Below are 26,719 nucleotides of genomic sequence, written 5' to 3'. Positions count from 1 at the left end.
CCAGCACCCTGTACCTCAGGGGTTCTTAGCTGGGGGCAATTTTGCCCCAGGAGACGTATAGCCTCCTCTGGAGACATTTTCAGCTGCCATAGCTGGAGGTAGGTGGGGGCTACTGGCATCTGTGGGCAGAGGCCAGGGATGCTACTTGCATCCTGTGCACAGCACGGCCCCCAAGACAAAGACTCACTAAGCGCCAAATGGCAATAATGTCAACGTTGAGAAACCCTGCTCTACTGGAAAAAGAAAGACAGAGAAACTATCTCTGACCTAGACTCTCATAGTTTAGGTCATAGTTTACCATGTCCACATCCCGTATTACACCCAAACACCAAACAAACCATTGGGTTGTCCTCTCTTCATTAATAGTATGCCAAACCCTCATCACACTGGAGGTCTCTCCAGCCCCACTGGCCGATCATCCATTCATCCAACAATGTTTACTGAGCACCAACTGCGTGCCAGGAAATGACCTACCCAGTGGGAATACCAGGAGAAATAAGACCCTGTCTCTGCCCACGAGCTGCTGGTGGTCTCACAGGGAGACAGGCAAGAAAACCTATGATCATCATAGGAGGTAAGAATGTACTCCGAGGGGCTTCCCTGGTGGTGCAATGGTTAAGAATCCTCCTGCCAATGCAGGGGAGATGGGTTCGAGCCCTGGTCCGGGAAGATCCCACATGCTGCGGAGCAACTAAGCCCGTGCGCCACAACTACTGAGCCTGCGCTCTAGAGCCCGAGAGCCACAGCTAATGAGCCCACGCGCCACAACTACTGAAGTCGCGTGTCTAGAGCCCGTGCTCCACAACAAGAGAAGCCACCGCAATGAGAAGCCCATGCACCACAACGAAGGGTAGCCCCCACTTGCGGCAACTAGAGAGAGGCCGCACATAGCAACAAAGACCCAATGCAGCCAAAAAAAAAAGTACTGCAAGGTCACTGCAGGATGCTAAGAAATCACAGAGGAGGGGCTCCAAACTCAGCTGGGGCGGGGGTGCAGGGGTGAGTAGGGCTGGGAGAAGGTTTCCCAGAAGCATTTGAGCTTGAAGGAGTTAACCAGGCAGAGGGAATCCTTTCCTTCCCAAAGGACCCCTCACCAGAGCTTTCAGAATATGGTCTCTGAGAATCCAGGTTGACAACTTTAATTAGAACATTGGTGGAACTCCTGAGAAAAACAGGGAGTGCGCAGAGCAGTCCTTGATCCTCTGCGTACAACCTGGATAATTCCTGCCTCGAGAGGGACATACTGCAACCTGGATTCCCTATCGGGTCTGGGTGTTCTTCAACCGCAATCCTAACGTGTCTCTCTGGCTTCGAACCACCCTACACCTTGCAGCAGGAGGGAACTGACATGTTCACAGCAGATCCCGTGAATTACCTGCTTGACCTCACATAATTCTCAAAACAGTTCTCTGAAGTAAACATTGTTATCCCTATTTTACAGATGAGGAAACTGAGGAAGAGGAATGAAGTAACTGACCCTCAGGACAGAGAGCCACTAACCAGGGAAGCAGGGATTCACACCCAACTCCAGAGTCCTTGCCGCCTCTATCTGAGGGGACCTTTATAGTCATCAATCCAAAACATGTTATGTACTCTGAATCTTCACCACCTCAGTACAGCCTTCCAACGTCAGTCATCCTCCTTCTGTACACCACACACTTTTGAACAGGTATCTGTGGTGTTCCTTGTGTTGTACTGTGATCACCCATGTGGCTAAGAGCTCCTTGCTCCCAGGATCCAGTCTCACTTATCTTCACATCCCGAGCCCCCAGCGCAGTGTCTGACACGTCAGGCACAGAAAACACTGAATGAGTAAACAAGCCTGGACTCTCTGGGCCCAAGCAACACAAACTACCCAAAGCCAGGGGAGCCTGCCTTGGAGACCCAGAGGTCTGGGAAACACACCCCGCCCTCTTTCACCAGTGCAGTGGACTTCCCTTGGGCTGGGCCCAACCCCCAAAGCCAGCAATCTAGTCACACTGGGGACAGAGCAGGTTCTGTCAGCCAGCTTTCTCTCTAGCACTGGAATAGTCATGATTCCTCCTTTGGTTGTACACCAGATGCTTGTGTTTGGGGACACGCTGTACAAAAATATGTATCTCTAAACATTAGAACCTTAAAAGGAATGAGCGTGTGCTCCCCACTCTGTCTTTCCCTCTCTGCCAGACAGAGTGCATCCGTGATGGCAGGAGCTAGAGCAGCCAGCTTAGTCCATGAGATGGAAGACTGGGTTTGAGCAAGGAGAGCCACATGATCAATGAAACCCTGTGTCTGGATAACTTCATGGAACAGAGTGAGCTGCCCAGACCAGCTCTGGACTGCCTACTTCCAGTCTCTGAAGGAGCGAGGAATAAATTTCTATTTCCTTTCAGCCACTGTATTTTGGAGCATTTTGGTTTGTACTTACTTAAAACAAGGTGTGAACATTGCCCAGGGATTAACCTAGCATGATCTTTGTTAGTAAAACGACAATAATGTTATCAACATTCTCCCAACCAAACTAACTAGGATTTTGTCATTACTGTATAATTTTAAAGAAAAAGCTATCTTGAAAGGGTGATTTGAATCACATTGAGCCTAGAGAAGAAGGACAAACAAACTGACCTCCTGGTTTGTTTCATCTTTGAGTATTACAGACATACCTCAGATTTCCAAGTAGCCCAGGCTACTCTGTTCTGACAGTTTGTCTGGGGCAACTCCAGCTTGGCGCTCCTCCTCCAGCTCATTACCTGAATCGAAGACCAAGTGGAAAAACTGATGAGAAACTGCAGGGTACCCGCTCCCTAAGAGCTGCCCTTTCATCCACCAAGCACAGGCAAATGCAGAGCACTGAGCACAGAGCCTGGCACAAAGTGTTCAGTAAGCGTTAAATTGGATTGTTACTGGCCTGCTGCACGCCAGCCCCTGTGCTGGACATCTGAGACACAAAGATCAATAAAGCCAGTGCCATTCCCTACACTCAGGAACGCCTGCTGACCGAAAGACATAACACGAGGTCGACAAGCAAAAGCAATGAGGCTGTGTCCAAGTATCATTACAGCGTTAGCATTCCTCCGGGATGTCCCAGACACCGTGCTTCTCATTCCAGACCCTCACCCAGGTGACACATCCCTGCCCACAACTTTAGTGACCTTCGCTGGATGCTAGATCACCACTGGACAGCTCCACTTGGACGTTTTACAGGCACCTACTTTCAACATGTTCAAAACGAAATTTATCTTCCCTCCTCAGACCTGCCCCCCATCCTGCCCCCTATCCCACTGAGCCGCACCACCAGCCACCAGCCAAACGTGTGGGGTCAACCTGACTCCTCCCTGCCTCTAAACCCCTCATCTAAGTAATCACCAACTTTGGCCAAGTCTACCTCCAAAACATCTCTCCTCACCTTCTGCCTCTAATCTAACTCAAGTCCACCCTCGTTTCTCACCTGATAGTTCTAGTAACCTCTTAATTGGCCTCCGGGCCCACTCCCTTTAATACGTTCTTTAACTAGAGTGATCTTTCTAGCCCACAAATCTGAGTTTTAAATGGAGTCCCATTAACCTAAAATTTCAAGTCCACAGCTAAGTTTAAAAGGCCCTCTAGGGGACTTCCCTGGTGGTCCAGTGGTTAAGACTCCAGCTTCTGCTGCTCCCACTGCAGGGGACACGGGTTCGATCCCTGGTCAGGGAACTAAGGATCCCGCATGCCACGTGGTGGCCAAAAAAAAAAAAAAAGAAAAGAAAAGTGGGGAGGGCCCCCTAGGACCAGACCAGACGCCTCTTTAGTCTTACCTCTAATCTCTGTCTCTAGGCAGAGAACTTCATTTAATTATTACACTGGCTTCCCAGCTTTCTCACAAACTCTATCTTCAACTGAGAATACTCTCCCTCTTTCCTGCCCGCGCTCCCCAAGCATCCTTCAGGTCTCAGTTTCCTGAGGAACAGAAGCCTCCCTGGATTCACCTAGACTGAGTGAGGTGCCTCTACTCAGTGTTTCCAGAGCGAGAACTTTTCTGCTTTTCTTCCATCATATCAGAATTGCCTATGTATCTGTATGTCTCCCACATGAATCTCTGAGCTCTGGGTGACGATGCTGATACGAAAGATAACAGCAACAAACACATACAGCGTTTACTTTGTGCCAGGAAGCGTTCTCAGTACTTTACACATATTACCTCATTTAATCTTTATAACCATCTTAGGAAGCAGGTTTTATTCTCAACTCTGCTTTAAGGATGAGGAAACCGTGACAGGGAGCGAGAGACTAACGAAGGACACAGTTGGCAAGCACAGAGTCGGGATTCAAACCTGGCTACCAGGCTCCACAGTTTAAACTTTTTAACCACTACGCCAGTCCGGATCACTCTCTCTCCTCAGAATCTATCAAGAGCTGAACCACTGTCTGTGGAACCAACGAATGAATGAAATAATCTTATATGGGGGCAGTGTCGGCCTCCTACACGGCAAGCTCCTCCTAGGCCCTGACAGGCTTGTGCCGTCGGGCCCCGCCGGCCAAAGAGAACTACGCCTGCACCCCGCCACCTCGCGGCCTCAGAACGCCCACCAGCAGCGGCGCGCGGGGTCAAGGGGCGGTGACAGCCGGGCGGCGGGGGCGAAGACGCGACCAGCTGGGGTGTCACCCAGCCCGGAGGCGACTCGCGCTCCCTCGCCGGGACGGCGGGTCCGGTCCGCCCGCCCACTCCCCGCCCGCTCGCCGGGCGGCGCCTCCCCCCGCATTTGCCCCGCACCCTCTTGTCCTGTGGGGTCCCCTCAGTCCGGGTTCCCTTCTCAGTCCACTTCCCTCCCCTCCCCCACACAACCGTCCCCGGCGTCCCGCCGCGCCCCATCCTGCGCCGCCTCCGCCCAACTCCTGGGACTCCTCCGGCCCCGGATGCTTGCTGACCCTCACCTGCCATGTCCTGGACCCCACCGCAGAGGGAGGTACATCACGGCAGCGAGGAGGCCGGGGACAGCACTTCAGAGCAGACAAAGGGCGCCGCCATGTTGGAGTCGGGCGGAACCGACCTCGCTGGCTTCCCGTCTGCAACTTCCGGCGCATGCGCAGCGTTCGCCCTAGCCGTAGCTCGTGGACGGGCGCATGCGCCTACTGTAATAACAGTTACTTCTACACTTAGAATTGTTCGCCTTGTAACCGTTTCCTGGTTTTCTATTCCAAATATCACAATAACAGCTCCTACGTGTTCAGCGCTTACTGTGTGCCAGGCACTGTGTTAAGCGCTTTATGTGCATTATCTCAAGTCCTCTCACCAACATACGATGTTTTTGTTTCCCTTTTGAAGAAGGGAAAACGGAGTTTCAGGGTAAATGAATTGCCAGCTGTCACGCATCTTACAAGTGATGAAGCAGAGATGTGAACCTAGTTGTGGCATCAAAGCTGCAGAACCACGATTATGTTTTTCTACTTTCTGAGCCAACCACTGGCCGCTTCCCTGTTTAGAGGAGATCCAGGATTAGCCTGGATGTGAATGAGGGTGCCTGGAAACAAAAGTCTGCCTGCAGACGTGACCAGCCACTCTGTGGCCTCTTTCCAACTTTTCAGCACCTTCAGGCCATTGACTTTTCTACTTCCAAACAGTTCCTCGGCTTTCTCCTTTCTTCACTTCCGACCCTATTTATTTTTCATGATCCATAATTTTAAAAACACTCTCGTCACAATCCAAAACTCCTTTGCCCTTTGTCTTTTTGTCACATGGATTTGGTAAAAATTTCAGCCCTGGGTGAATCCAACTGCTCCTTTTCCCTTTGCTGACACCTAAACAGCCAAACACAATTGGAGAAAGTACCCAGTGGGACAGACTGTTCCCTACAAATCCATGACTGCCAGCCTTAAGAGGGACTTCAGCAAATGTCAGTCTGGCCAATTGACTGCTCCTCTCCTCACAATAACTAGAGAAACTAAAAAACTCAGCAGCAGTTGACTTCACCCTTTCATTTACAGGAAAATGATAGCAAATCTGATAGGAACTCTCCTGTCTTCCCAATACTAAGCATGCAAATCTACTTCTGAGTCATCTGTGTTGGATGTAGTCAATTGAGACTCGGCATCCATCCCTTCCAGAATTTAAAAAGTTAAAATTTTATTTCCCAGACTCAGTAGCAGTTAGAATCCCAGATACAGATGGTTCTGCCAGTAGGTAAGATTTGGAGGGTGGAAGAGAGGGAGTAGCCACTGGCCTGCTGATGTTAGCTGATTTTTGCTGACAAGAAAGGTCATGCAAATGTGGGGGGTTGCAGCAGTGCATTGTGGCCAGTCTCCAGCTTCATGAGTGTTCAGAAGCATCTGTGAGATGTTGCCAGCCAAACTCAGCATTCTAGTGCCTGGGAACCAGCTTCTAGTCCCAAATTTAGATCCATGGACCCTTGCTGTGGTGATATGTTCTTGAGTGCAGTAATCTCAGTGGTGGCCTCTCAATTCCCCATCTTCCTGATTGTGGCAGAAGTAATAGCTCCTAACTGGTGAGTTCAATGGTATTCTGGGAGCCATTAATAAAAGCCCAGTCTGAAGACCATTTTTTCAGCCCCTCCAGTAAGTTTATAAACATTTAATTCTCTGTATTAAATCCATTTCTAGTTAAAATGAGCTTAGAAACAAGGTAAGGGATCTTTGCATTGATGGAAATGTTCTGTACCTTGACTATGTCAATATAAATATCCTGGTTGTGATATTGTACTACAGTTTTGCAAGGTGTTACCATTGGGGGAAACTGGGTAAAAGATGGAGAGGGGGATGGAATTGCTCTGTATTGTTTCTTACAATTGCATGTGAACCTACAATTATTTCAAAATAAAAAGTTTAATTAAAGAGAAAGTCCAGCAATGTTTCTATTTCTGCAGGAAACTGATGCTCAAAGATGGAAATCAGGGCATTAAGTTTGAAGGTGATGCAGATCTAGTCTATTTCATGCAGGCAAAAAATAGTTACATAACTTACCATTCATCACAATAAGTATTGTTGCCTAGAGGAAAGTGCCTAAGGAAGGTAAGGCTGTAGATGGAGCAGTTGCTACAACTGACCATTATGGTGAGAGTGAGGACCACAAGGACTGTGGGGTGAACTGGCTGTTTATAATTACACTGAAGAGTTTCAAAAAAGAAATATTTAGGGTTTAAATTCTCAGCTCAAGACAGAGCCAGAGAACCAGGGCCCACTCCTGATTACTCTAAATATGTTTTCTCATCTCTTGTAGCCACAGGGTTTATGCAGTCAAAAATTGGATGGAGCTGATCCTGTGGGTTGCTAAACTGCGATGTAATTGCAATGTAAGGTGTAATATAATTGCAGTATAACTGCAACGGGCCAGATGCATTGACTGGGAACAAGGGACACTTAGGAGTCAAAATGGGGATGTTTGGGTAGATGCAGATGACTGAGTTCCCTGACTCCCCAAATCCAGAATTCAATGAAACTCTCATGCCACAGAAGCAGCCCCTCCTCCCATGGAATGGGCTGGTCCTGCGTTCCCTGGAGAGCATGTAATAACCTCATAGTAGGAAGTTATTTTGCAAGGAGATGCTGGTTCCTTTCAGAGACCACTCCACCATCCTTTATTTGTCTCCAGATCTATAAAGAGAGTCTAATTCCAAAATGCCCCGGGGAATAAGCACAGAGTCTGACTATGGAGATGGCTTACACACAAGAAAGAAAGAAGGAAAGGAAGGGAAGGGAAGGGGGGTGGAAGGAAAAGAAGGAAGGAGGGAGAGAAGGAGGAAGAGAAAGAGAGAGAGAGAGAGAGAGAGAGCACCTTAACTAATAAATGAGCTGAAACGGGAATATAGGTGTAACTGGATTTTAAAGGTGCTAGTTCCGGGAGGAAGGGAGATTACATTAGACTTGGCAGAATATCTCGATACAAATGCACATTACAGAGATTTGGGTGTTTTAATGTTCCAGCTGAGAATGGTTCTAACAGCACAGTTGGTTGAATAAAATCTGGACTCCACAGTTGTCTTCATTAAATGACGGTGAGATGACGGAAACTCGTTAGAGTAATAGAGAGGAAGAAACGCAAAAATTTGGGCAGGGTGGTTGTATACATGGGAGTAAGTATACATGTGTTGATTGAATGAGTGAAGGACTGACTTTCCTGGTTTCTCACTAGGGGCCATTCCTCCAGTGTACTACTAACTGGCCCCCTCACCCTGAGCTCCTCCCCGTCTAACCCCCTCTTCCCCTTAGCCCTCAGAGTGAGACACAGGTCCCGTCACCATCTCCAAAGTCTCCGGCCTAAACCTCATCCACCCCCTACCCTAAAGTCTTCCCAAAGCTCAGTCACTATTTACACATGGGCTACCTTGCATTTTCCCAATAAGGAGATTTTTTTTTAACTGGTTGGCCAGCTTGTGGATGTAAACTTGAAGCGCTGTAGATAAACTGACAGATGTCTATTTATACAATTTAGTTTATCATTTTGATTATAAACAGCTTAAAAATCATGAATTATATAACAGTGTATTAATTTATAAATGCTACTTTTCTTTTTCTCTGCTCACTTTTCATGTAATGGTTTCCTTTACTCTTCACAGACATCCTCGGCACACATCCTTGACATACACTTTTAAATTCCTTTTCATTTTGAAAACTTTGTTAAAGTACACAGGAGTAGTGAAAATAATGAAATATTTCCTATACGCCTATTACCCAGATTCAACAGTTAACTTTTGCTAAGTGTACTTAGGATATCCTTCCTTTCTTTCTTTCTTTTTTTTTTTTTTTAAGATATTGGGGGTGGGAGTTTATTAATTAATTTATTTATTTTTGCTGTGTTGGGTCTTCGTTTCTGTGTGAGGGCTTTCTCTAGTTGTGGCAAGCGGGGGCCACTCTTCATCGCGGTGCGCGGGCCTCTCACTATCGCGGCCTCTCTTGTTGCGGAGCACAGGCTCCAGACGCGCAGGCTCAGTAGTTGTGGCTCACGGGCCTAGTTGCTCCGCGGCATGTGGGATCCTCCCAGACCAGGGCTGAGGGATCCTCCCAGACCAGGGCTCGAACCCGTGTCCCCTGCACTAGCAGGCAGTTCTCAACCACTGCGCCACCAGGGAAGCCCCTCTTTCTTTTTTTTTTGGCTGCACTGTGAGGCATGTGGATCTTAGTTCTCCCCACTGACCAGGGATGGAACCCGTGCACCCTGCAATGGGAGCGCGGAGTCTTAACCACTGGACCGTCAAGGAAGTCCCTATCCTTCCTTTCTTTTTTTTTTAAATTTATTTAACGTATTGGTTTTTGGCTGCGTTGGGTCTTTGTTGCTGTGTGCGGGCCTTCTCTAGTTGCGGCGAGTGGGGGCTACTCTTCGTTGCGGTGCGTGGGCTTCTCATTGTGGTGGCTTCTCTTGTTCAGCACGGGCTCTAGAGCACAGGCTCAGTAGTTGTGGCCCACAGGCTTAGTTGCTCCGCGGCATGTGGGATCTTCCCGGACCAGGGCCCGAACCCGTGTCCCCTGCATTGGCAGGCAGATTCTTAACCACTGCGCCACCAGGGAAGTCCCTGTCACATCTCTTTCTAACCCAGCCAGGAGAAGGTCTCCAATTATAAGGACTAGTGTGATTAGATTGAACTCACTCAGATAATCCAGAGCAATATCCCTATCTCAAAGTCCACACCTCTGATAAATATATATATTTAAATAAATATATATTTGGTCTTCTGGTTCCTGGCACAGAGCTCCTAACAGCCTTGAAATTTCCCAGGTCAGGAGAGTGAAAAGGGTGTCTTTTGTTATGTAACTGAGGTGAATTTTGGAAAGCCCCTCTGTCACCTAAGAATGTGGGCAGGAGAACCAACCACGTGATTAGAGGGTTGGAACTGTCAGTCCCACCGACCCACTGACCTCTGTGATGTGAGCGGGGCTGGAGATTGATGGCCACCAAAGGCCAGTGATTTGATCAGTCGTGCCTATGTAACGAACCTCCATTAAAACCCAAAAGAACAGGGTTTGGAGAGCTTCTGGGTTGCCGAACACGTGGAGACTGAGGAAAAGTGGCGCTCTCAGACAGTGTGGAAGCTCCTAGCCCTCCACACATACCTCGCCTGTGCATCTCTTCCATCTGGCTGTTCCTGAGTTATATTCTTTTATAACAAACTAGTAATCTAGTAAGTAAAATGTTTCTCTGAGTTCTGTGATCTGCTCTAGCAAACTAATCGAATCCAAGGAGTGCATTGTGGGACCCTCCCATCTGTAGGTCAGAAGCACAGGTGACAAACCAGGACTTGTGATTGATGTCTGTGACGGGCAGTCTTGTAGGACTGACCTCTTAGCCTGTGAGATGTGAAGCTATCTCCAGGTAGGTCATGTCAGAAATGAATTAATTGGTTGGTAATGTGGAACAAAACAAAACAAAACACATCAGAACTGGTGTCAGAATTGGAATACCTTTAATCACACCTGCAAAGACGCTTTTGCTGTGTAAGGTGACATTTTTCACAGGTTCTGGGGATTAAGGCATGGACATCTTTGGGGTACCATCTTCTACCATACATAGTTACTTATTTATAGTAGTACCACTGTTTCTGTTTAATGAAGCCATACCAAGTTTCCTCTTGTGGACAAAGAATGTCACCTGCCATAACAGTAAACAAAGGATGTTGCAGCCATCAAGCCACCAGCCAATGCAGCCACCCCAACAGTGCAACCTGAAGGGATCCAGGATGGAGAAAAACAGGATACTGACCCTAGGTAAGGTGGAGCCCTCATGATGGGGTTAGTGCCCTTGTAAAAGGGACCCCAGAGAGCTTTCTTGCACTTTCTGTGAGGTGAAGACACAGTGGAAAGATAGCCATCTATGAACCAGTAGACAGGTCCTTACCAAACACTAAAGTCTACAGGCGCCTTGATCTCAGACTTCCCAGCATCCAGAACTGTGAGAAACAAACGTTTGTGGTTTAACTCCCCTAGTCTATTACTGCTCGAACTGACTAAGACATGGACATATTGTCAGCAGTATTCCATATAGTCCTTAGGTAGAAAAGAAGCAAAACTCAAAACAACTAAAAACTGGGAATGCAGCCAGAGAATGACTGAGGTTTGGGAAACTGAGGCCTGGATGAGAAGGTTCCAAGGCTTGTCTCAAGTGAGGAAGCAGCTGGAGTTGGAGGAAACAACATCTGTTTGGCAGAAGGCCTACCTCCCAGTGAGCCGACAGCAATCCTGTTGACATAACCCCGTTGACCAAAGCGATCCCCCAACTGCTCCAAGCCAGTTCCTGTGGCGCGTGGTGGAATTCACTCAGCGGATCCGGAGCTGGTAAATATAAAACGTTTGGTCCTTGGGTGGGAGCTGCATCCTGGAAAAGGCCGCTGACGACGGCTCCCTCTGCCAGTGCTAAGCCAGGCGCTATGGAATCAGTAACAGTCCCAACAGAAGACCCCAGAGACCTGAGAGCCTGCCCCAAAGTCAGGGGCCTGGAGACGGGCCTGGAGACTAGCTCAGGTAAGAGGTGGCAGAGGGTGCCTCAGCCCTGAAGCTGAGGGGGGCTGGGCAGGCTGGGGGGTGCTGGCAGCAGAGGGCAGACACCCTCCCCTCCGGGGCCGCCAGGATTCTCAAGCCATGGGTGGGCTTCATTTACAGTTGAACCTTGAACAACTTGGGGGTTAAGGGCGCTGACCCTCCACGCAGGAGAAAATCCGCCTATAACTACAATCCGCCCTTCGTATCTGAGGTTCCACATCCACCGATTCAGCCTACTACGGATTGTGTAGTAATTGGTATTTATTGAAAAACATCTGCATATAAGTGGACCTGCGGTTCAAACCCGTGTTGTTCAAGGATCGACTGTATTTCCTGTGTTAACTAACCTACCAGCACAGAAGCTTCCTTCTGAAGCCTGTGTCGTAGTGAAGAGCACGTAGCGAAGAGGATGGATTTGTTTATTATTTGGGTAACTTGAAACGTTGCTTTTCTAAGAGCACAGCCTTTGGGTTCAGAGAGACCTGCTCTGGCCTTGCTTCACCGATAAATCGATTGATTGGCTCTTGGCTTCTCCCCGTTTGGCGGGGTGGACAGAGCAGAGATCCCCAGGGCAGAGGGGACCGCCGGACGAGGTTATGGTGGGGAAGGAAGGACAGCACGATGTTCCCTGAGGACCACCAACATCTGTACAAGCTGAGCCTGAGTTTCCTCACCTGTAGAAGGTGGCCGGGGCTCTTCTCTTACTCCTCACTACAGCGCGGCCCGTGGACCAGCAGTACCGGCATTCCCTGGGAGCTTGTTAGAAACGCAGACCCGCAGGCTCCACTCCAGACCCGCTCACTGTACCAGAATCTGCATGTTCACAAGATGCTCAGGCAGCTCGTGGGCACAGCGGGGTTGAGAGGTTCTGATGCAGTGGCCTCCATGTTCCTGGAAGGCAGAGAGCTGATAGGGGGAAGCCAGGTTTAAACTCAGGTCTCCCCAGTGCTGAAATCCACGCTCTTAGGCCCCGCTGTCTTCCCATCTTTGTGCGTCAACTAACACGCAGTTAAATCCCTGTTAACTCTACTCAGTATTCTGTAATAACCTATACGGGAAGAGAATCCGAAAAAGAATGTATGTATGTATATGTATAACTGAATCGCTGTGCTGTACACCTGAAACTAACACAACATGGTAAATCAACTACACTCCAATATAAAATAAAAATTAAATTAAAAAAAGTCCCTGTTGAAGGAATGAACAAGTTAATGAACACATGAACTAATGGAACCATATCCCTTTCAGTGCTAACACAAATCTTTGGTCTTTTCCTTCCTTCTAGGTGGAAAGCCGGCCCGCCATCAGAAGGCCATCCCCAAAGCTCACTTAACTTTCGTTATCGACTGTACTCGTGGGAAACACATCTCCCTGGCAGCACTCCCAGGGCCACCCCGCGTCCCTAGTCCCAACTTAGGACCTGTCATCCCTCCAATGAAGACTTACATCTTGTTATGTGGGGAAAACCGGCCCCCCCATATAAATCAGGAGGCTCCCCTAGGTGGGGGAGGCCTTGCCCAGACCAGGGGACCCCTGCCACCCTGCAGAGAGACTACGGCCCCAGATTCCTCCCCAGCCAGCCCACTCTGCCTCCAGGGGGCTCCTGAAGCCAAGGGGGGCCCTGCGAAGACGGTGTCCTCGAGGTCTTCAGCTTGGGGAACGGTCATCGTCTCGCTCAAAGCCCTCTCCTCCTGTGTCTGTGCGCAGGCTGATTAACTGGAAGAGCCTGGCCAAGGGAGGAGAGGGCTGGCGACCCAAGCTCCAGAGTTCAGCAGATGCAGTTCCCAGGGTTCACTCCCTCTTCCCCAGCCAAGCAGAAGTCTTTTGTGCCTGAGCCAGGGAAGGAGCATTAGATCCCTAAAGGACATCTGAAACAGCCACGAGTATCCTACTTCTCCATCCGCTCCATCTTTGTTCACCTTTCAGCGGAAGCAAGATAAGGCAATGCCACATAGAAAGAGACTCATCCACTAACACAGCGAATTCTGAAGGAGCATCTCCCACACGCCAGGCCCCGCAAAGTGCTAAAGAAGACACTACAGCTTTCCTGGAGCTTGTACTCTTGGGGGTGGGGAAGAAAGTTTAAACAACCTAATAAAGATGATCTTGGACAGTGTAATGAGTGCTGTGTAGAAACTGAAACAGGGTGCTGGGATGGAAAATGATGGGGCAAAGAGCTTTTCTGATACACTGATTGGGAAAGGCCTCTCTGAGTGGGTAACGAAGTATGATCTAAAAGATGAGAAGGAGCCAGCACTGCGAACCATCCTCCCTAGGGTCACCTGGTTGGCATCTCATCCCAGAGCAGGAGTCAGAACCTCCCAGCACAATGGGCAGGGGTAGCACATTGCCTGCTGTCAGCTCACGTGCAAGTGTGTAGGTCACTAGGGATCACCCGGAGGGCACAGGACTCAGGATGGGAGAATCAAGGGCCCAGGTGGGATGGGAAGTAAGGGGAACTGGCTTCTCAAGAGGGGGCAGAAGTGCTCAGAAAGGGAATGGAGTACCATGTTTGAATGAATGAAAATAAGAGATGTTATTTATTGAGCTGCATGCCAGGATTATACTGCCCTCTAGGGATACAGAAAAGGGGGCTGGGGGCTTTGTCCCTACCCCACAGGGCAGTCCTGTCCTCAGCAGGAAGTGGGGGTTGCTGTGAGGGGAAGTGTAGGTCTAAGAGATGCACAGAGCTGTGTGAGATTCATCTGAGGAAGAGTGTCTCAAGGCTCTTGGATTAAAATTGCTGAATGTTCATTTATTCAATGACGGTTTTACTAGGTTCCTACAAACACTAGTGGCTAACGTGTACTGACCATTTGGTCTGTGCCAGGGATGTGACATCCTCCAGGTGTCAGTACCGGGAAGCACTGTTTTGTACCCATTTCACAAATTAGAGAATCGAGGCACAGAGAGGTTGAGGAATGCACTCAAGGTCTCATAGACTGGTGCAGTTGGGATTCGAACCCAAGCCAGCCTGGTGCTCAATTTCTTCCTCTTAACTGTAGAGCAGATGGCCTCTCATCCTGGCAGGGTCTCTTCTAAACAGAGGGGATCTAGAGAGAGCAGACGCTGTCCTCAACGAGCTCACAGCCTGGTGGGGGAGGCAAGAAGAAGGTGACTATTGCAATAGCTTCTGGTAAGTGCAACAGTAAGGGCACAGAGAATGATGTTAGTGCTGGAGGAGGATGCCCAGCCCATTAGGGACAGGAGATCAAGGAGGGCTTCCTGCAGGAAGTGGCATCTAAACTAAAATCTGACCAGTGAGTGAGTCATACAAAGGCAAGGGGGCCGGGGTGGGGAGTGTTCCAAGGAGAAGGACCAAAGTTATTCAGTCTGGCTGGAGTATTCATTCACTCACCAAGTATTTGTTGGGCACCCACTGTGTGCTAATCTCTGGGCTAGACCCTGGGATGGAGCAGTGATAGACAGACAAGGCCCTGCCATGAAGGAGCTTATCCTCCAGCTGGGGGAGACAATGCATGTACACACTCGAAACAGAGAGGCCCGAGAAGTGACAGGGACCATATCATGTGAGGCCTTGCAGGCCACGATGAGGTCTTTGTTTTTTGTTTGTTTGTTGTTTTTTGGGCAGCGCTGCATGGCTTGGCTTGGCTTGTGGGATCTTAATTCCCCCATCAGGGACCGAACCTGGGCCCCCCGCAGTGAGAGCACGGAGTCCTAACCACTGGACCGCCAGGAATTCCCGAGGCCTTTTTATTTTATTCTGAGATGGGGATCGTTGGAAATTGTGAGCAGACAGCAACATGACCTACCTTTAAAAAAAATTCCTTAGCTCTTGCGCTGGGATAGGAAGGCAGGGGAGGAAGCTGAGGAGGCTGCACCTTAATCCAGGCAAAGGGGGTGATAGTCTGGATTAGGGAGGTGGTGAGAGAATAGTCTGGATCACATTTACCCGCCTCCTCTTTCCTCCCCCTGCTGAGAATCACTGGACTAGAAAAGCCCAAAGACGTCGCTGCAAAGGGAGTTTGAGACCCACAAGGAAAAGTGTGGGGCTGCGGGTCTAGCTTTGCGCCAGAAGGTGTCGCCCTATCATCAGAATGGAGGCACCACCCCCTGGTCTGGGTGGGGAGGGCGGCAACCTGCGCGCCGAGGGGCCGGCTCCATGGGGCCAGCCATCTGGTGGGGTCAAGTTTTCAGAAGCCAGACTTTCATTCTAACCAGAATCCCTCTCATCTAGAAAAATAACTACTGATGTTTTTATATGCACCACACGTCACCTCAGTTCTTCTCACACTAGACTCAGGAGGTGGGTATAATTTTTGTTGCCGTTTTACAGGTGAAGAAACTGAGGCACAGAGAGATGAAATGATTTGCCCAAGGTCACCAACTAGAAAGAGGCAGAGCCCAAATCCCAATCCCAGGCAGTGTGACTATGTAGTCATAGCATCATAACCCTGTACTATGCTGTAGGTGCTCTGTTCATGTGTGTTGAATGAGTGAAGGAAGGAAGAATGACATTCTCCAAGGACCCAGCCTAGGGCCTGGCAGTGTGTAGGGAGTGTTTGGGGGTCAAACACGTGACTGAGGCCCTCACTGAGCTGGGGGTACACAGGTGCAGGAGAACAGCTCAGTCTCTTCACCACAGTCCTGTGAGGTGCTGTCCCATTTTACACATGTGGAAACTGAGGCTCGGGTAGGTTAAGCAACTGGCCCACGGTCACACAGATAGTAAGTGGCAGAGCCAGGGTTGAAATGGAGGTAGTTCGTCCTCCGAGCTTTACCTACCCACAATACTGCAGGAATTTACTGAAAAGCTGTTGAGAGAAAGAATCAACAAAGAGATGAAAGACTTTACTGAACCAGTGAGTGGAATGTGTGAATCAGTGAATGTGTTTCCAGGTTGGCAGTCATGCCTAATCACGACTGTGTCCCCAGTGCCCTAAAAGTGCCTGGTACATAATAGGTGGTCAAGAATTGTGTGGGAAGGAAAGAAGTAAGGAAGGGAGGGAGGGAGGGAGGAAGGAAGGAAGGAAGGAAGGAAGGAAGGAAGGAAGGAAGGAAGGAAGGGATGAAGGGGCAGATTTGCTGTCCTGCTCTCTCCTCTCTGGCTCCCTGGGGCCAGCAGCCTCGCTTTGCGCCCTTCAGGGAGGCACCTCAGAGGGCCCCCACCCGGTCTAGCAGCCCTCAGGCTCCCATGGAAGGTTGACCCTGGGTCCAGGCCCTGGAGGGCCTCAGAGCTCAGGACTGGCCTGGCTGGCTGCCCAGGGTGAGCCCCAGGCCAGCTGTGCTGACTGTAAACAATACCTCCTCCCCTGCCCAGAGGCTCCTGCTGGCCGACTCAAGTCACCATGCCCCTCAGGACCCTCTCTTGTTTGAGGGCAGAGCCAGAGGGTGGAAGCTCGGTTTTCCCTGTTCAGAAAACAAGCACAGCGATTTTAACAGGAGCTTAGCATTTATCACGCTTATACTAAAACACCATCTCTCTCTGGTTGCTCACAGCAGCCTGGGAGGGGGTTACTTGATCTTTGTTTGTGATGAGAAATTAAGGTTTCCAGGTGCTTTTCTCCCCCACCTCTACCCCCAGGGCCCAGACAGGTCTTCTGAGAGGACCCTGGGGAACATACCTTTTAGCTCCGCCTCACCTGCTTTTCCTGGAAAGAAGACCCCAGGTACAGGGCAGCTCCTCTGCCCTACCAGCCCAAGTCTTGGTCTTTTTTCTTTTTTAATCTATTTATTTGGTTGCACCAGGTCTTAGTTGCAGCAGGCAGGCTCCTTAGTTGCAGCAGGAGGTCTTCCTTAGTTGCAGTAGGAGGGCTCCTTAGTTGTGGCTCGCGGGCTACTTAGTTGCGTCACGAGAACTCTTAGTTGTGGCATGCATGTGGGATCCAGTTCCCTGACCAGGGATTGAACCTGGGCCTCCTGCAGTGGGAGCACAGAGTCTTAACCACTGTGCCGCCAGGGAAGTCCGCCAAGTCTTGGTTTTGATGGAGCCAGAGACAGTGTGGGTGAACTGGGGGTGTCAGGATCCAAATCTAAATAAAATAACAGGGCTCTAAATGAGCCCTTCTGGGCATTTTCAATGCATGGCATATGTGGGCTAGAGTCAACCACCATGTGCCAAGCCCCTTAAGTGAACTACAGAACAACCACAGCAGGTAGATCCTATTAAGCACCATTTTATGGTGCAATGGAGGCACAGAGAGGTTAAGTTACTTACTCAAGATCACAAAGCTCAGAAGCAGCAGAGCCAAGATTTGAAGCCAGGCGGTGTGACTCCAGAGTCCGCAATTGACCCTCCACCCTCTACTGAGGCTTCTTAACTTTAAAAAAAATTCTACAAACATTTACTTAGCTCCTTTCCCATGCCAGGCTCGGGAGCAGGAGGGCAGAATAAGGCATCTTCTGCCATGGCAGAACTGGGATCCAAGGCAGACTGGGAAGAGGATGGGGGAAGGGGGGAGATGGACGCGTACAATGTTGGAGGTGAGTCGGGGAAGGGTGGCCTGGGGATGGGGGGTTGGTCTGGTAGAGAAGCTCTGGCCTGCAGTTCTAGAGTCCTGGGTCTTCACCTCATCTCTGCCACTGACTTGCTGTGTGACCCTGGGCAAGATCCTACCCCTCCCTGGGCCTAGGTCCCACCATCAAACCATGAGTCTGGAATAACTCCCAGAGGACACAGGGCTGGCCAACCAAGCCTCAGGGTCTGCCCTCACTCCCAGGCATGTGCTCCTTTCATCTGAATTTGAGCTTCTTTTAAAGACAAGTTTTGGACCTAGGGTTCTTTGGGCTCTGTCTGTGACTCCGAGCTGGTAGCTCTGGAGGGCTTTCTGGAGGAGGAGGCTTTTGGCCTGGGCTAGGACTTTGAAAGTGATGGAACCTCCTAAGTCCTCCACACCCCTCTGGCACCACCTGACCTGGACCTTCTTGCAGGTCTCTAGCCCTAGAAGGCTGCATCTTTTCAACCGCCTCGGCCTCCTGCCCACCCCCACTCCAAAAGCTCTAAGATGTAGGAGTTCCCCTTCCCTATACAGGAAGGGAGCAGGGGAGCTGCCTCGGCCCTTTGGTGGTGGGGGACTGATCTGGGGTGACCCAGCAGAGGACCTTCTAGAGTCACAGACAATGATTCAAATTCCAGCCATACCACTTCTAAGCTGGGTGACCTTGGGCCAGTTGCTTGACCTCTCTGAACCTCCTGTCCTCCTTGGTACCTACCTTGCGTTTGTGATTGTTGTGGGGATGAGCATGTGTTTGGCACACACTAGGTGCTCAATGGATGCGGCTGCTATAATCATTCTTCACGGGGCGGGGGCGGGGCCCAGGGCCCGCAGCCAGGCCTATATTTAGCCTAGAAAGTGTGGGGGGCCAGTGGAGACAAAGCGTGGCGGCCAGCCCAGGCGCCAGGGGGCGGAGCCAGCGAAAGAAAGCCTGCAGTCCCCACGTCCCCGCCCTCCTCTTCCGCAGGGTCACCTTGGCAGGAGGGCACCTTCACTCTAGGCGTGCCTAGTCCCAGCGGCCGCTCTGTCCGCGGCGCAGCCCTCATCCTCTAAAACCGGGATCTGGGGAGGGGCCTGCTGGGGCCTGCGGGGTGGGGAGTATTCGGCCCCACTGGTGACTTAAGGAAATGCCCCCTTTCGCAGCCCAGCTTCCTGCCAGCCCGGCCCAGGGAGGGACGCCACTGGGGTCGGGACGCCAAGGTGAGCCTGACCCCAAGTGGGGGTCGAGGGAGGGGGAAAGCTGGTCCGGCGCCTCCCCTCAACTCCTCGCCGATGAGTGTCGGGCTGCAAATAGCCCAGTGGAATCAGTGAGTCACGGAGGCTGGAAATACCGCGCCCCCGCTTCCCTCCCCTCCTCCCGTCTGCACCGAGCTGCGCGGAGGAGCTCTGCGGAGGAACTCCGATTTCAGTAGCGCCTGGGGGTGTGCGTGTGAGTCCCTCCAAAGGGTACTCAGACTCCCTGAACCAGTCAGCTTCCCAGCCAGGTTTCAGCCGGGCTATGCCCCTGGGGCTGTGTGACTCTAGGCTAGTCACTCGGCCTCTCTGGTCCTCAGAACCCATCTGGTATGAGATAGGCTTCAAGAGCAACCCAGTGCAGCTGGCCCAACTTTGGTGTCCTTGTGCCTGGGACAGTGCCTGGCAGGTAGTAGCAGGGGCTGGCAGTTGGAAGAGAAGGCGATGCAAGGTTTTTCAGAGAAATAATTCCCAGATTATTGCCCTGGTGGACCTGGGAGCCAAAGGAGGGGGCCGAAGGACACCCACATTTCTGTGAGGTCTTGAACTTTGCTTGAGCTACCACCCCTGCCCCCAAATCTCAAGAAAGGTATGTCTGTTCATCCCCGGCCTTCGCACTCTGCTGCCTCCAGCCCCATCCCAAGTTTGAGAACTTCAGGCGGGTGATCTCCAGAAGTCCATGGTTCTGTCGTTTATTGTGTGTGCGGGGTACAATGCCAGAACCCTGCTCTGCGCCCCCCACCCCAAGTCATTTCCTAAGGGCCCCAGAATGGCAGGGGTGAGAGGGCACCTTACAGAACACTGACCAAAGAGGTGCAGAGGGCCGAGGCTGGCCTTGCTACTTGCTCCAGGGGCCCCGACTAACTGGGAACCACCCTTACCCATCACCCCTGCTTCTGTATGTGGGAGACTGAGCCAGGGTCACGGGGGGCAGTTGGGGCTCCCCAGAATGAAGGCAGACGGGAGGTCCTTGCCCTGGACTGGGGACTGGGAGGGAGCTGGGGTGGGGACTCTTCCTGTGATTAGGACATTCTCTAGCAGGAAACTGTGGGCGCAGGGCGCACAGGCTGAGAGGCAGAATAAGGGGAACTACCCCCCACTGCACGGAGGGCTGGGAGGGCGGTTTGAGAGCAGCTTCTGACATCGTGGGTTCAAATCCAACCATCAGTGGTTAAGCTGGGCGCTCAACTGTTCAGACTCTGTCCCCATTGAGAAGAATGGAGATTGCAAATCTGATTTTAGAACATTCCGGATTTGGCTTTAACCAGTGGTAATGTTTAGTGTTTGAAGGACAAAGATAAGTGTGCATGTGTGTACGCCTGTGTGCGTGTGTGTGTGTGCGTGCGTGTGCGTGTGTGTGTGTGCGTGTGCGTGTGTGTGTGCGTGTGTGTGTGTGTGCGTGCGTGTGCGTGTGTGTGTGCGTGTGTGTGCGTGTGTGCGTGTGTGTGTGCGTGTGTGTGTGTGTGTGTGTGTGTGTGTGGTATACACACACCAAGCCTATAGCTTCACGGATTATAGAGGACGGGATGGGGGAGGTGAATGGCCACAAGGGAAGGTTGGCAGGAAGCTGGGGTCCTACCTTGAGGACCCAAAGCCCCATGCATGCTTCCTCTGTGGGGTAAGCTGTCTGCAGTGGAGGCAGCCCCGGGAGCCCAGGTCTCTGGCTGGGAGGGAGAAGGATCAGCCCCACCCCTTGGCCCAGGTTTACCTGGGGGCATATGAGCAGGTAACAGACGGTTCACACAGTTTATCACGAACCAGCTGTATTGGAAAAACCCCATCTATATACAGACACAATGTGGCCCTGCGCTGGCACAGCTGGCTGGCTGGGGCACCTTGTGGGCAGACAGCCTGGCAGCTGGTTCGGGGCTTGGAGGGCAGCATAGGGGAAGCGGACCATCATGGCTGTCTCTGGCCTCCCTGTGCCCGGCCAGTTCGCTTTAGCTGGGAACCTCTGCCTGTGATCTCCCTCTGCCTCTCCCGCTCCCCTTGGCCAAGGGGGTCCCAGGTCCCCAGGTCCCCAGTCCCCCTGCCCCTGCCCTGCAGAGACTCCATAGATCAGAATTTGTCTGTCTGTCCTGCAGATTATTTGCCCAGAGATCCTGCCTGTCCCAATCCCCCTTCCCCAAACTGGCTTCTTCGGGATCTCCTGTTCTCCATCCCAATCCCTTTATTCTGGATTAAGTGAACGAGGCCATATCTGGAATCTGGGCGCCATGCGTGAAACAAGGGGGTCCCTGGCCTGCCCTGGGTAGAGCAGAAGCCCACATTTGGAGGGGATGACCCACCTGGGGTCTGGGGTTGAGGTGTCAGGGCCTGAACCTGGGCTGAGATGTCCCGGAAGCTGTCATGAGGGGGTCAGGAGAGCCACTCTGGCCGGCCAGTGGGGAAGATGGGGGAGCTGGGGGAAGGGAGGGGGAGGCCCTCAGATTTTTATCTCGGTCCGGAAGATCTGCTGGACGTGCTCCGTGTGTGGTTGGCGCCGAGCCCGGATGGTGAGGCTGCCGTCCTCCCTCAGGGCCGAGGTCACCGACGTGGGGTCCACGTCCTCCGGCAGTTGGCACTTGTGAGCAAAGGTGTTCATGACCGTGCCGTCGGCTGCCAGCTGGGGAAGGGGTAGTGGGTCAGGGCAGGCTGACCCCACCCTTGTCCTGCTCACGTCCAGCCACAGCCCCTGCTCCCCAGTCTAACCCCAGCTGGGACCCCCTGTGCCGAGGGGTTCTGCTCTCAGGTGCAGAGGCCCGGTCTAGGGGCTGGCCAGGGCTGAGCAGGGACAGGTACCGAGGTGCTTAGAGGAGCTCCAGTGGTCCTGGGGGAGAGGCAAGGGCTTGGTGGGGGAGCTCCGATGGGGAGGAGACTCAGTGGCAGAATCTGGGGCTCCTGAGCAGCAAGGAGGTGGCACAGAGCAGAGCTGAGCCCTCTTGGGTACCCGGATACACGGTGTCCACCGTCAGGGCTCAGCCGGCGGCCCCTCCTGCGTGACTCAGCCAGCACATGGTGTCCAGAGGAGCCTGGGGCGGCTGAGTCACTGGCGAGGGTGGCAGGGCTGGCACGTGCTGCCCACTGGTCCTGGTGCGCACAGTCCTTGGCTTCCCTGAGAGGCGCCCCTCGGGCATCCAGCCTCCTGTGCTCAGGGGAGAAAGCCAGGCCGAGGGGGATCCAGAGGCAGCCTTGGGCCGAGCCTCTTCCCTAAGGAGCAGCAGTGGCTCTGGCCCGTGGGGGGCAGCATCCCTGTTCAGCCAGGGCCACACCCTCCTCCAGGGTGCAGGCCTCCTGGGAGCTGGGACTCAGAGACCCTAGTGACCAAGTGACCCTGAGACCTGTGGGTGGAGGGAGTGTGGGGTTTGGGGTGTGTGTGACCCTGAAGTGCAGGACCTCTGTGCAACCTTGGGCCTAATTCAGGGGTCCAGAGGTGAGGGACCAGTGAGCCCCCCACCTCTCCAGATGCCCACAGGAAGGGCTATCCTGCCTCAGTCATGATCTCCTTCCTCTCATCTCCCTTCTCACCTCCCTGCAGCATCCCTCCCCCCCTCCCCCATCCCCTGTGGCTTCCTCAGCTGCCCTGGACTCCGGAAGAAAGCATCTGGGAGCCTGGGGCAGAGAGAGGCAGCAACAGGGGGTCCCGTGGCCCACCAGCTACAGGAGCGAGGCCTCTAGTTTGTCCTGGGGGTTGAGGGGTACTGGGCAGGATGCGGGGTCCCGGGATGAGTGGGGACACGGGGCAGAGGGTACAGGCGTGGGACCCAGGGTCTGGGGGCAGGGAGCGGGCTCACCTTCTCAGCTCGCACTTCGATGTTGTTGTTGGAGGTGGTGACGATGATGTCTTCAGGTGAGAAGTCGCTCACATCCACGGCAAACTCATAGGCATCGCCCAGGGTCTTGATGTTGCCCTGCCCCCCGGGACGGGCTGTGGGGAGGGCTGCCGTAAGCAGAGCAGCGGGCGGGCTGGCACTCAGAACCCAGGTCTCAGGGCTCCCCCTCTGGAGGGAAGGGGCTGGCCACCCGGGCCTGAGCTCCCCCTCAGCCGTAGCTGCCACCCTCCCTGCCACCCGCCCTCTTGCAGCACACCTTTTCCGCCTGGGGGATGGGGCCTTACCCAGCACAGGTAGGGTGGTATGTGTATATGTCTGTAGTGACCCACCCCAGGCCTGGAGTAGGGGTGCGTGTAGCTGAGCCCCAGGCCAGAGCTGTTTCTTGAAGGCCTGCCTGTTCTCACGGCCACATCTGTCTCTGTGGCCGCACCTGTCCCAGTGGTCACCCGCGGCTGCAGCTGTACGGAACTTGCTCCCAGCAGCTCGGCAGCTGCATCCATGTCGGGGGTGCCCTGGAGCAGGTGTCCCCTCCCTGGGTGCCTCCCCTCCCCACGGAGGACTTGCCTGGGAAGGCCAGGGGCTCCGAGTGGGGCCGCATGAAGCTGCCGAAATCCTCGGAGAACATGCTCAACGCCTTCTCCATGGGCGGCTCCTGGGCGGGAAGGGTGTGGGAGGCTGAGGAGGAGGAGGAAGAAGAATGGAAGCTTCTCTCCGCTCTGAAGGTGGAGGAGGTCCTGTGGCTCATCCACGGGAGGGCGGCCGGGCCCTGGCCAGTGGGCAGGGTGGACAGGAGGGCGCGTGGGCAGCAGGCTCGGAGGGAGCGTGCCGGGCCCCGGCTGCCGCCGCTTTATAAGGCCCAACCGTCCCTGGGCGCGGGGCCAGCCCCTTGTCTACCAGCTAAATTTAGTCCTCTCGGTGGCCCAGAGGGGCTGGAAATCTTCTCCAGTGAGACGGCGCTGCTGACAGTCCAACACAGGCAGGCCCAGGAGGCTGAGCTCACTGCCCAGCATTCCAGGCCGATAACTCCAGCCCTGGAGCCTCCCACGGCAACGAGATGGGGACCCATGCTGTCCCCTCGCCACTCAGACCCCTGGGCCCGCCTCAGGACCTTGTGTGTGTTCCGTGTTTCTGTGTCCCCCCCACCAGACTGCAAGCTCCTTGAGGCCAGGGTTTCCTCTCTCTCCATCCCCTCTCCCCCTAAGTTCCAGCCCTTGGGTAGAGGGATGTAGGTATGAGTGATCAGGGCAGAAAGGCCCAAGCCCCTGGCTCTGGGGAGAGTGGGAGATGCGAGGTCAGGAGGTCAGGGGTGCATGGAGGACCCCCACCTGCTGGACCCCTGTGTGAGGCGAGGGGTTCCCTCCCTCAGGGCAGATAATGTTCACAGCCATCTCTTAGGAAGGACTGAGACAGCCCCGGAGGGGGGTATAGAACGTGCAACTGTTCCCCTGCCAGCTCCCACGGGGACCCAGATTTCATGCTTACCTCCCTCCCCACCCTCCACCTCCCAACTCTGGAACATTTCGGGACCCAAGAGGAGAAAGCTGAGGCCGGGCTGGGGCTTGGGCCTGGACTCAGGGGTGGAGAGCAGATAATTTAGTAATGGTCCTTAACAATATAGAAGGTTATGTTCCCAGGAAATGTCTGCTTGACCTCCAGCTCAGAGGAGATGCTGGGGGTGGCAGCGGGCAGGGTCTTAGTCAGAGGTAAAGGAGAGTTCCGCAAGACAATCATTCTAGCTCTGACTTCTGAGGTGCCTGCTGGGCACAGGCTCCTGGCTGTGAGCTCTCCAGCATGGCCTCATTTGATCCCCGCACGGCTCAGGAAGGAGATGGTATTCCCATTTTATAGATAGAGAAACAGAGCCTCACAGAGAGCCTGGGGCTTGCACACGAACAAGTGGCAGAGCTGGGATTTGAACCCTGTCTTATCTGATCCAAACCCTCCAGGAGGCCAGGGTGGGCTGAACATTTGTGTATGGAGACAGTCTGGTCCCGAACGCCCCTGAGAAGCACCTTTGCCCGTGCACAGATCATGCGGGACCAGGGGATGAAGCAGGGAAGGCCGTTCTGGGAGGCCGGGGGTCCTCTGCTGCCCAAGTTGCAGTGTGGGGCCTCTGCTCCCCCCTCCAAATCCTGCCCTTCCTTCCCAGATCAGCTCCGGTTCCTCCTCCTCCATGGAGCCCTCTCTGATTGCTGCAGCCCACACAGGGGGGCCTGCCCAGATGCCCGCTGCACCAACTGGCTTTGCCCACCCCAGCACCTGAATGTGACATGGTCCTCCTGGGTCCTCTCTCCCCTATCAGACTGGCAGTTCCCTGGGTTAGGGGTTCGCCTGTCTCCCCGTTAGATTGGGGGCTCCTGAAGGTAGGGACTGTTTCTCTTTTCTCTGGCTCCCACAGCACTTCCTCCCTGCGGTGGTGGGCGGGGGGGTCCATCAACACGGGTAACCACTGGTGCCGGTAGTCCGTGAAGTGGGGTCAGAGTGGTGGCTGGAGCCAAAGGGGTCTGTTTGTCTGTCTAGTGGAGATTCCTGCCCAGCTTGTGTCACCCATCCTGGCCGACGGGGTTCCAGTAGGGCTGCCAGGAAGTTACCAGCACTGAGGTGAGATGGAAAGAGGGTGGGGTGGGGGTGGGGGACCAAGAAGCCTGCCACCCGCCAGGGAAACAGGAGCCAGTGGCTAAATGCAGACACAAGGTCATGGCGCTGAGGCCTGAGTCACTGCTCCTGGACGTCAGATCTCATTACCTACCCCCGCCCACCATTCCTCCCCCCGCTTACCCCATCCCTAAGGCATCACCCACACATGCACTGGATCCACTGACTTCAATGGCCAGGAGGGACCCTGAAATGTCATCAAGGCCGTTCCCCTGTTTCTGTGCATGTCTCTCCTTTCAGATCCCAGGGACAGAAGGAGCTTCAGAGATGATCCAATGCCTTGAATCCCATACCTGCCAGGGCACCCCAGTCACTTGGAGGGACTTGCAACAAACACAGACTCTTCTCATGTACCCCAAGATTCTGATCTGGGGTCTAGGGAAGGGACCAGGAATCGGCTCCCATCAGGTCCCCACTCAGCCAGCCCACAGGCCAGTGTTCGGAAACCACTCATCACTCAGCAGGTATCTACTGAACACCTGCTATGTGCTGGGCACCGTTGAGGCTCTGGGGAACTCGTGATGAACGAGGCAGAGATAGGGCCCTGCCGCCATGGCTCTCAGGCTCCCCTCATTGGACAGAAGAGGAAACTGAGGCTCCGAGTGGTGAAGGACCCATTAGGGATGGGAGAGCTGCTCGGCATCAAGCTCTCACCCTTCGCTGCTTGATGCGGGAGAGGGAGAAGCTGGGGGCTGGCATGAGGGGGAAATGGCTTTGGGAGGGACTTGCCACCAGCACCATGTCCCTTTGCTTCCCTCTTCCCAGTTTCCTGATGCTCACAGGGCCGGAGGTGAGGGTGTGGACGTGCGGTGCTGGCTGGTTGGCCGATGCTGGCTATGAGTTGGAGCCAGCAGCTGCCCGAGACCAGAGACAGGTTTGGGATGTCAACAGGGCGGCCAATTATCCTGTTACTGTACACAGGTTGGGGCAGCCGAAGCAATGGTGGGCCCAGGTCCATGCAGAGCAGCAAGCCTCCACCCCACCGCTCACAACACACACATGCTCCTAGTTGGGATTAACTTGGCTGACATCTAGGGGCAGAGGGTGGCTCAGGGCCTCAGGATTTTAACAAGTCATTGAAGGGCCATCATGATTTTCAGAAAGGGGGCTGTGGCTGGAAGAGCA

At 53.3% G+C, this 26,719-nt stretch overlaps 3 protein-coding genes and 1 long non-coding RNA gene across 9 annotated transcripts in view; 2 read left to right on the top strand and 2 right to left on the bottom strand.

Annotated features, from left to right (window-relative positions):
• Positions 1 to 5,009, bottom strand: part of ZBTB17 (zinc finger and BTB domain containing 17) — a 30,151-nt gene extending 25,142 nt beyond the window's left edge. Inside the window, exons 1-2 of the mRNA XM_024749990.1 lie at positions 4,891 to 5,009; positions 2,643 to 2,729 (exon numbers count right to left, since the gene is read on the bottom strand). The gene's annotated coding sequence lies outside the window, so the exon portion shown is untranslated. The remainder of the gene's footprint in view (positions 1 to 2,642; positions 2,730 to 4,890) is intronic.
• Positions 4,896 to 13,543, top strand: SRARP (steroid receptor associated and regulated protein). The gene is made up of 3 exons (XM_024749989.1): positions 4,896 to 5,067; positions 11,269 to 11,421; positions 12,725 to 13,543. The coding sequence occupies exons 1-3, from the start codon at positions 4,896 to 4,898 to the stop codon at positions 13,153 to 13,155; spliced, it is 756 nt and encodes a 251-aa protein (XP_024605757.1). The 3' UTR covers positions 13,156 to 13,543.
• A 7,322-nt stretch (positions 13,544 to 20,865) lies between these two features.
• Positions 20,866 to 23,707, bottom strand: HSPB7 (heat shock protein family B (small) member 7). 6 transcript variants are annotated; one of them, XM_024749861.1, is made up of 3 exons: positions 23,493 to 23,707; positions 22,901 to 23,017; positions 20,866 to 21,732 (listed from the first exon to the last, which is right to left on the bottom strand). In XM_024749861.1, the coding sequence occupies exons 1-3, from the start codon at positions 23,682 to 23,684 to the stop codon at positions 21,553 to 21,555; spliced, it is 489 nt and encodes a 162-aa protein (XP_024605629.1). In that variant the 5' UTR covers positions 23,685 to 23,707; the 3' UTR covers positions 20,866 to 21,552. The 6 variants fall into 6 exon arrangements, with proteins under 6 accessions (XP_024605629.1, XP_024605627.1, XP_024605631.1 ...); XM_024749859.1 differs by having other exon boundaries at positions 22,901 to 23,046; positions 23,504 to 23,707; XM_024749863.1 differs by having other exon boundaries at positions 22,916 to 23,046; positions 23,504 to 23,707.
• A 1,431-nt stretch (positions 23,708 to 25,138) lies between these two features.
• On the top strand, positions 25,139 to 26,591 carry LOC112402743 (uncharacterized). The gene is made up of 4 exons (XR_003003759.1): positions 25,139 to 25,302; positions 25,460 to 25,540; positions 25,835 to 26,058; positions 26,360 to 26,591. It is a non-coding gene; the product is annotated as an uncharacterized LOC112402743 (long non-coding RNA).
• Positions 26,592 to 26,719: the final 128 nt, after the last annotated feature.

Source organism: Neophocaena asiaeorientalis, unplaced genomic scaffold, assembly GCF_003031525.2.
Source record: "Neophocaena asiaeorientalis asiaeorientalis breed wild unplaced genomic scaffold, Neophocaena_asiaeorientalis_V1.1 scaffold275, whole genome shotgun sequence".
Taxonomy (NCBI): domain Eukaryota; kingdom Metazoa; phylum Chordata; class Mammalia; order Artiodactyla; family Phocoenidae; genus Neophocaena; species Neophocaena asiaeorientalis.
Note: the sequence above shows the minus strand (reverse complement) of the source record. Positions and strands in the feature narration are given on the sequence as shown.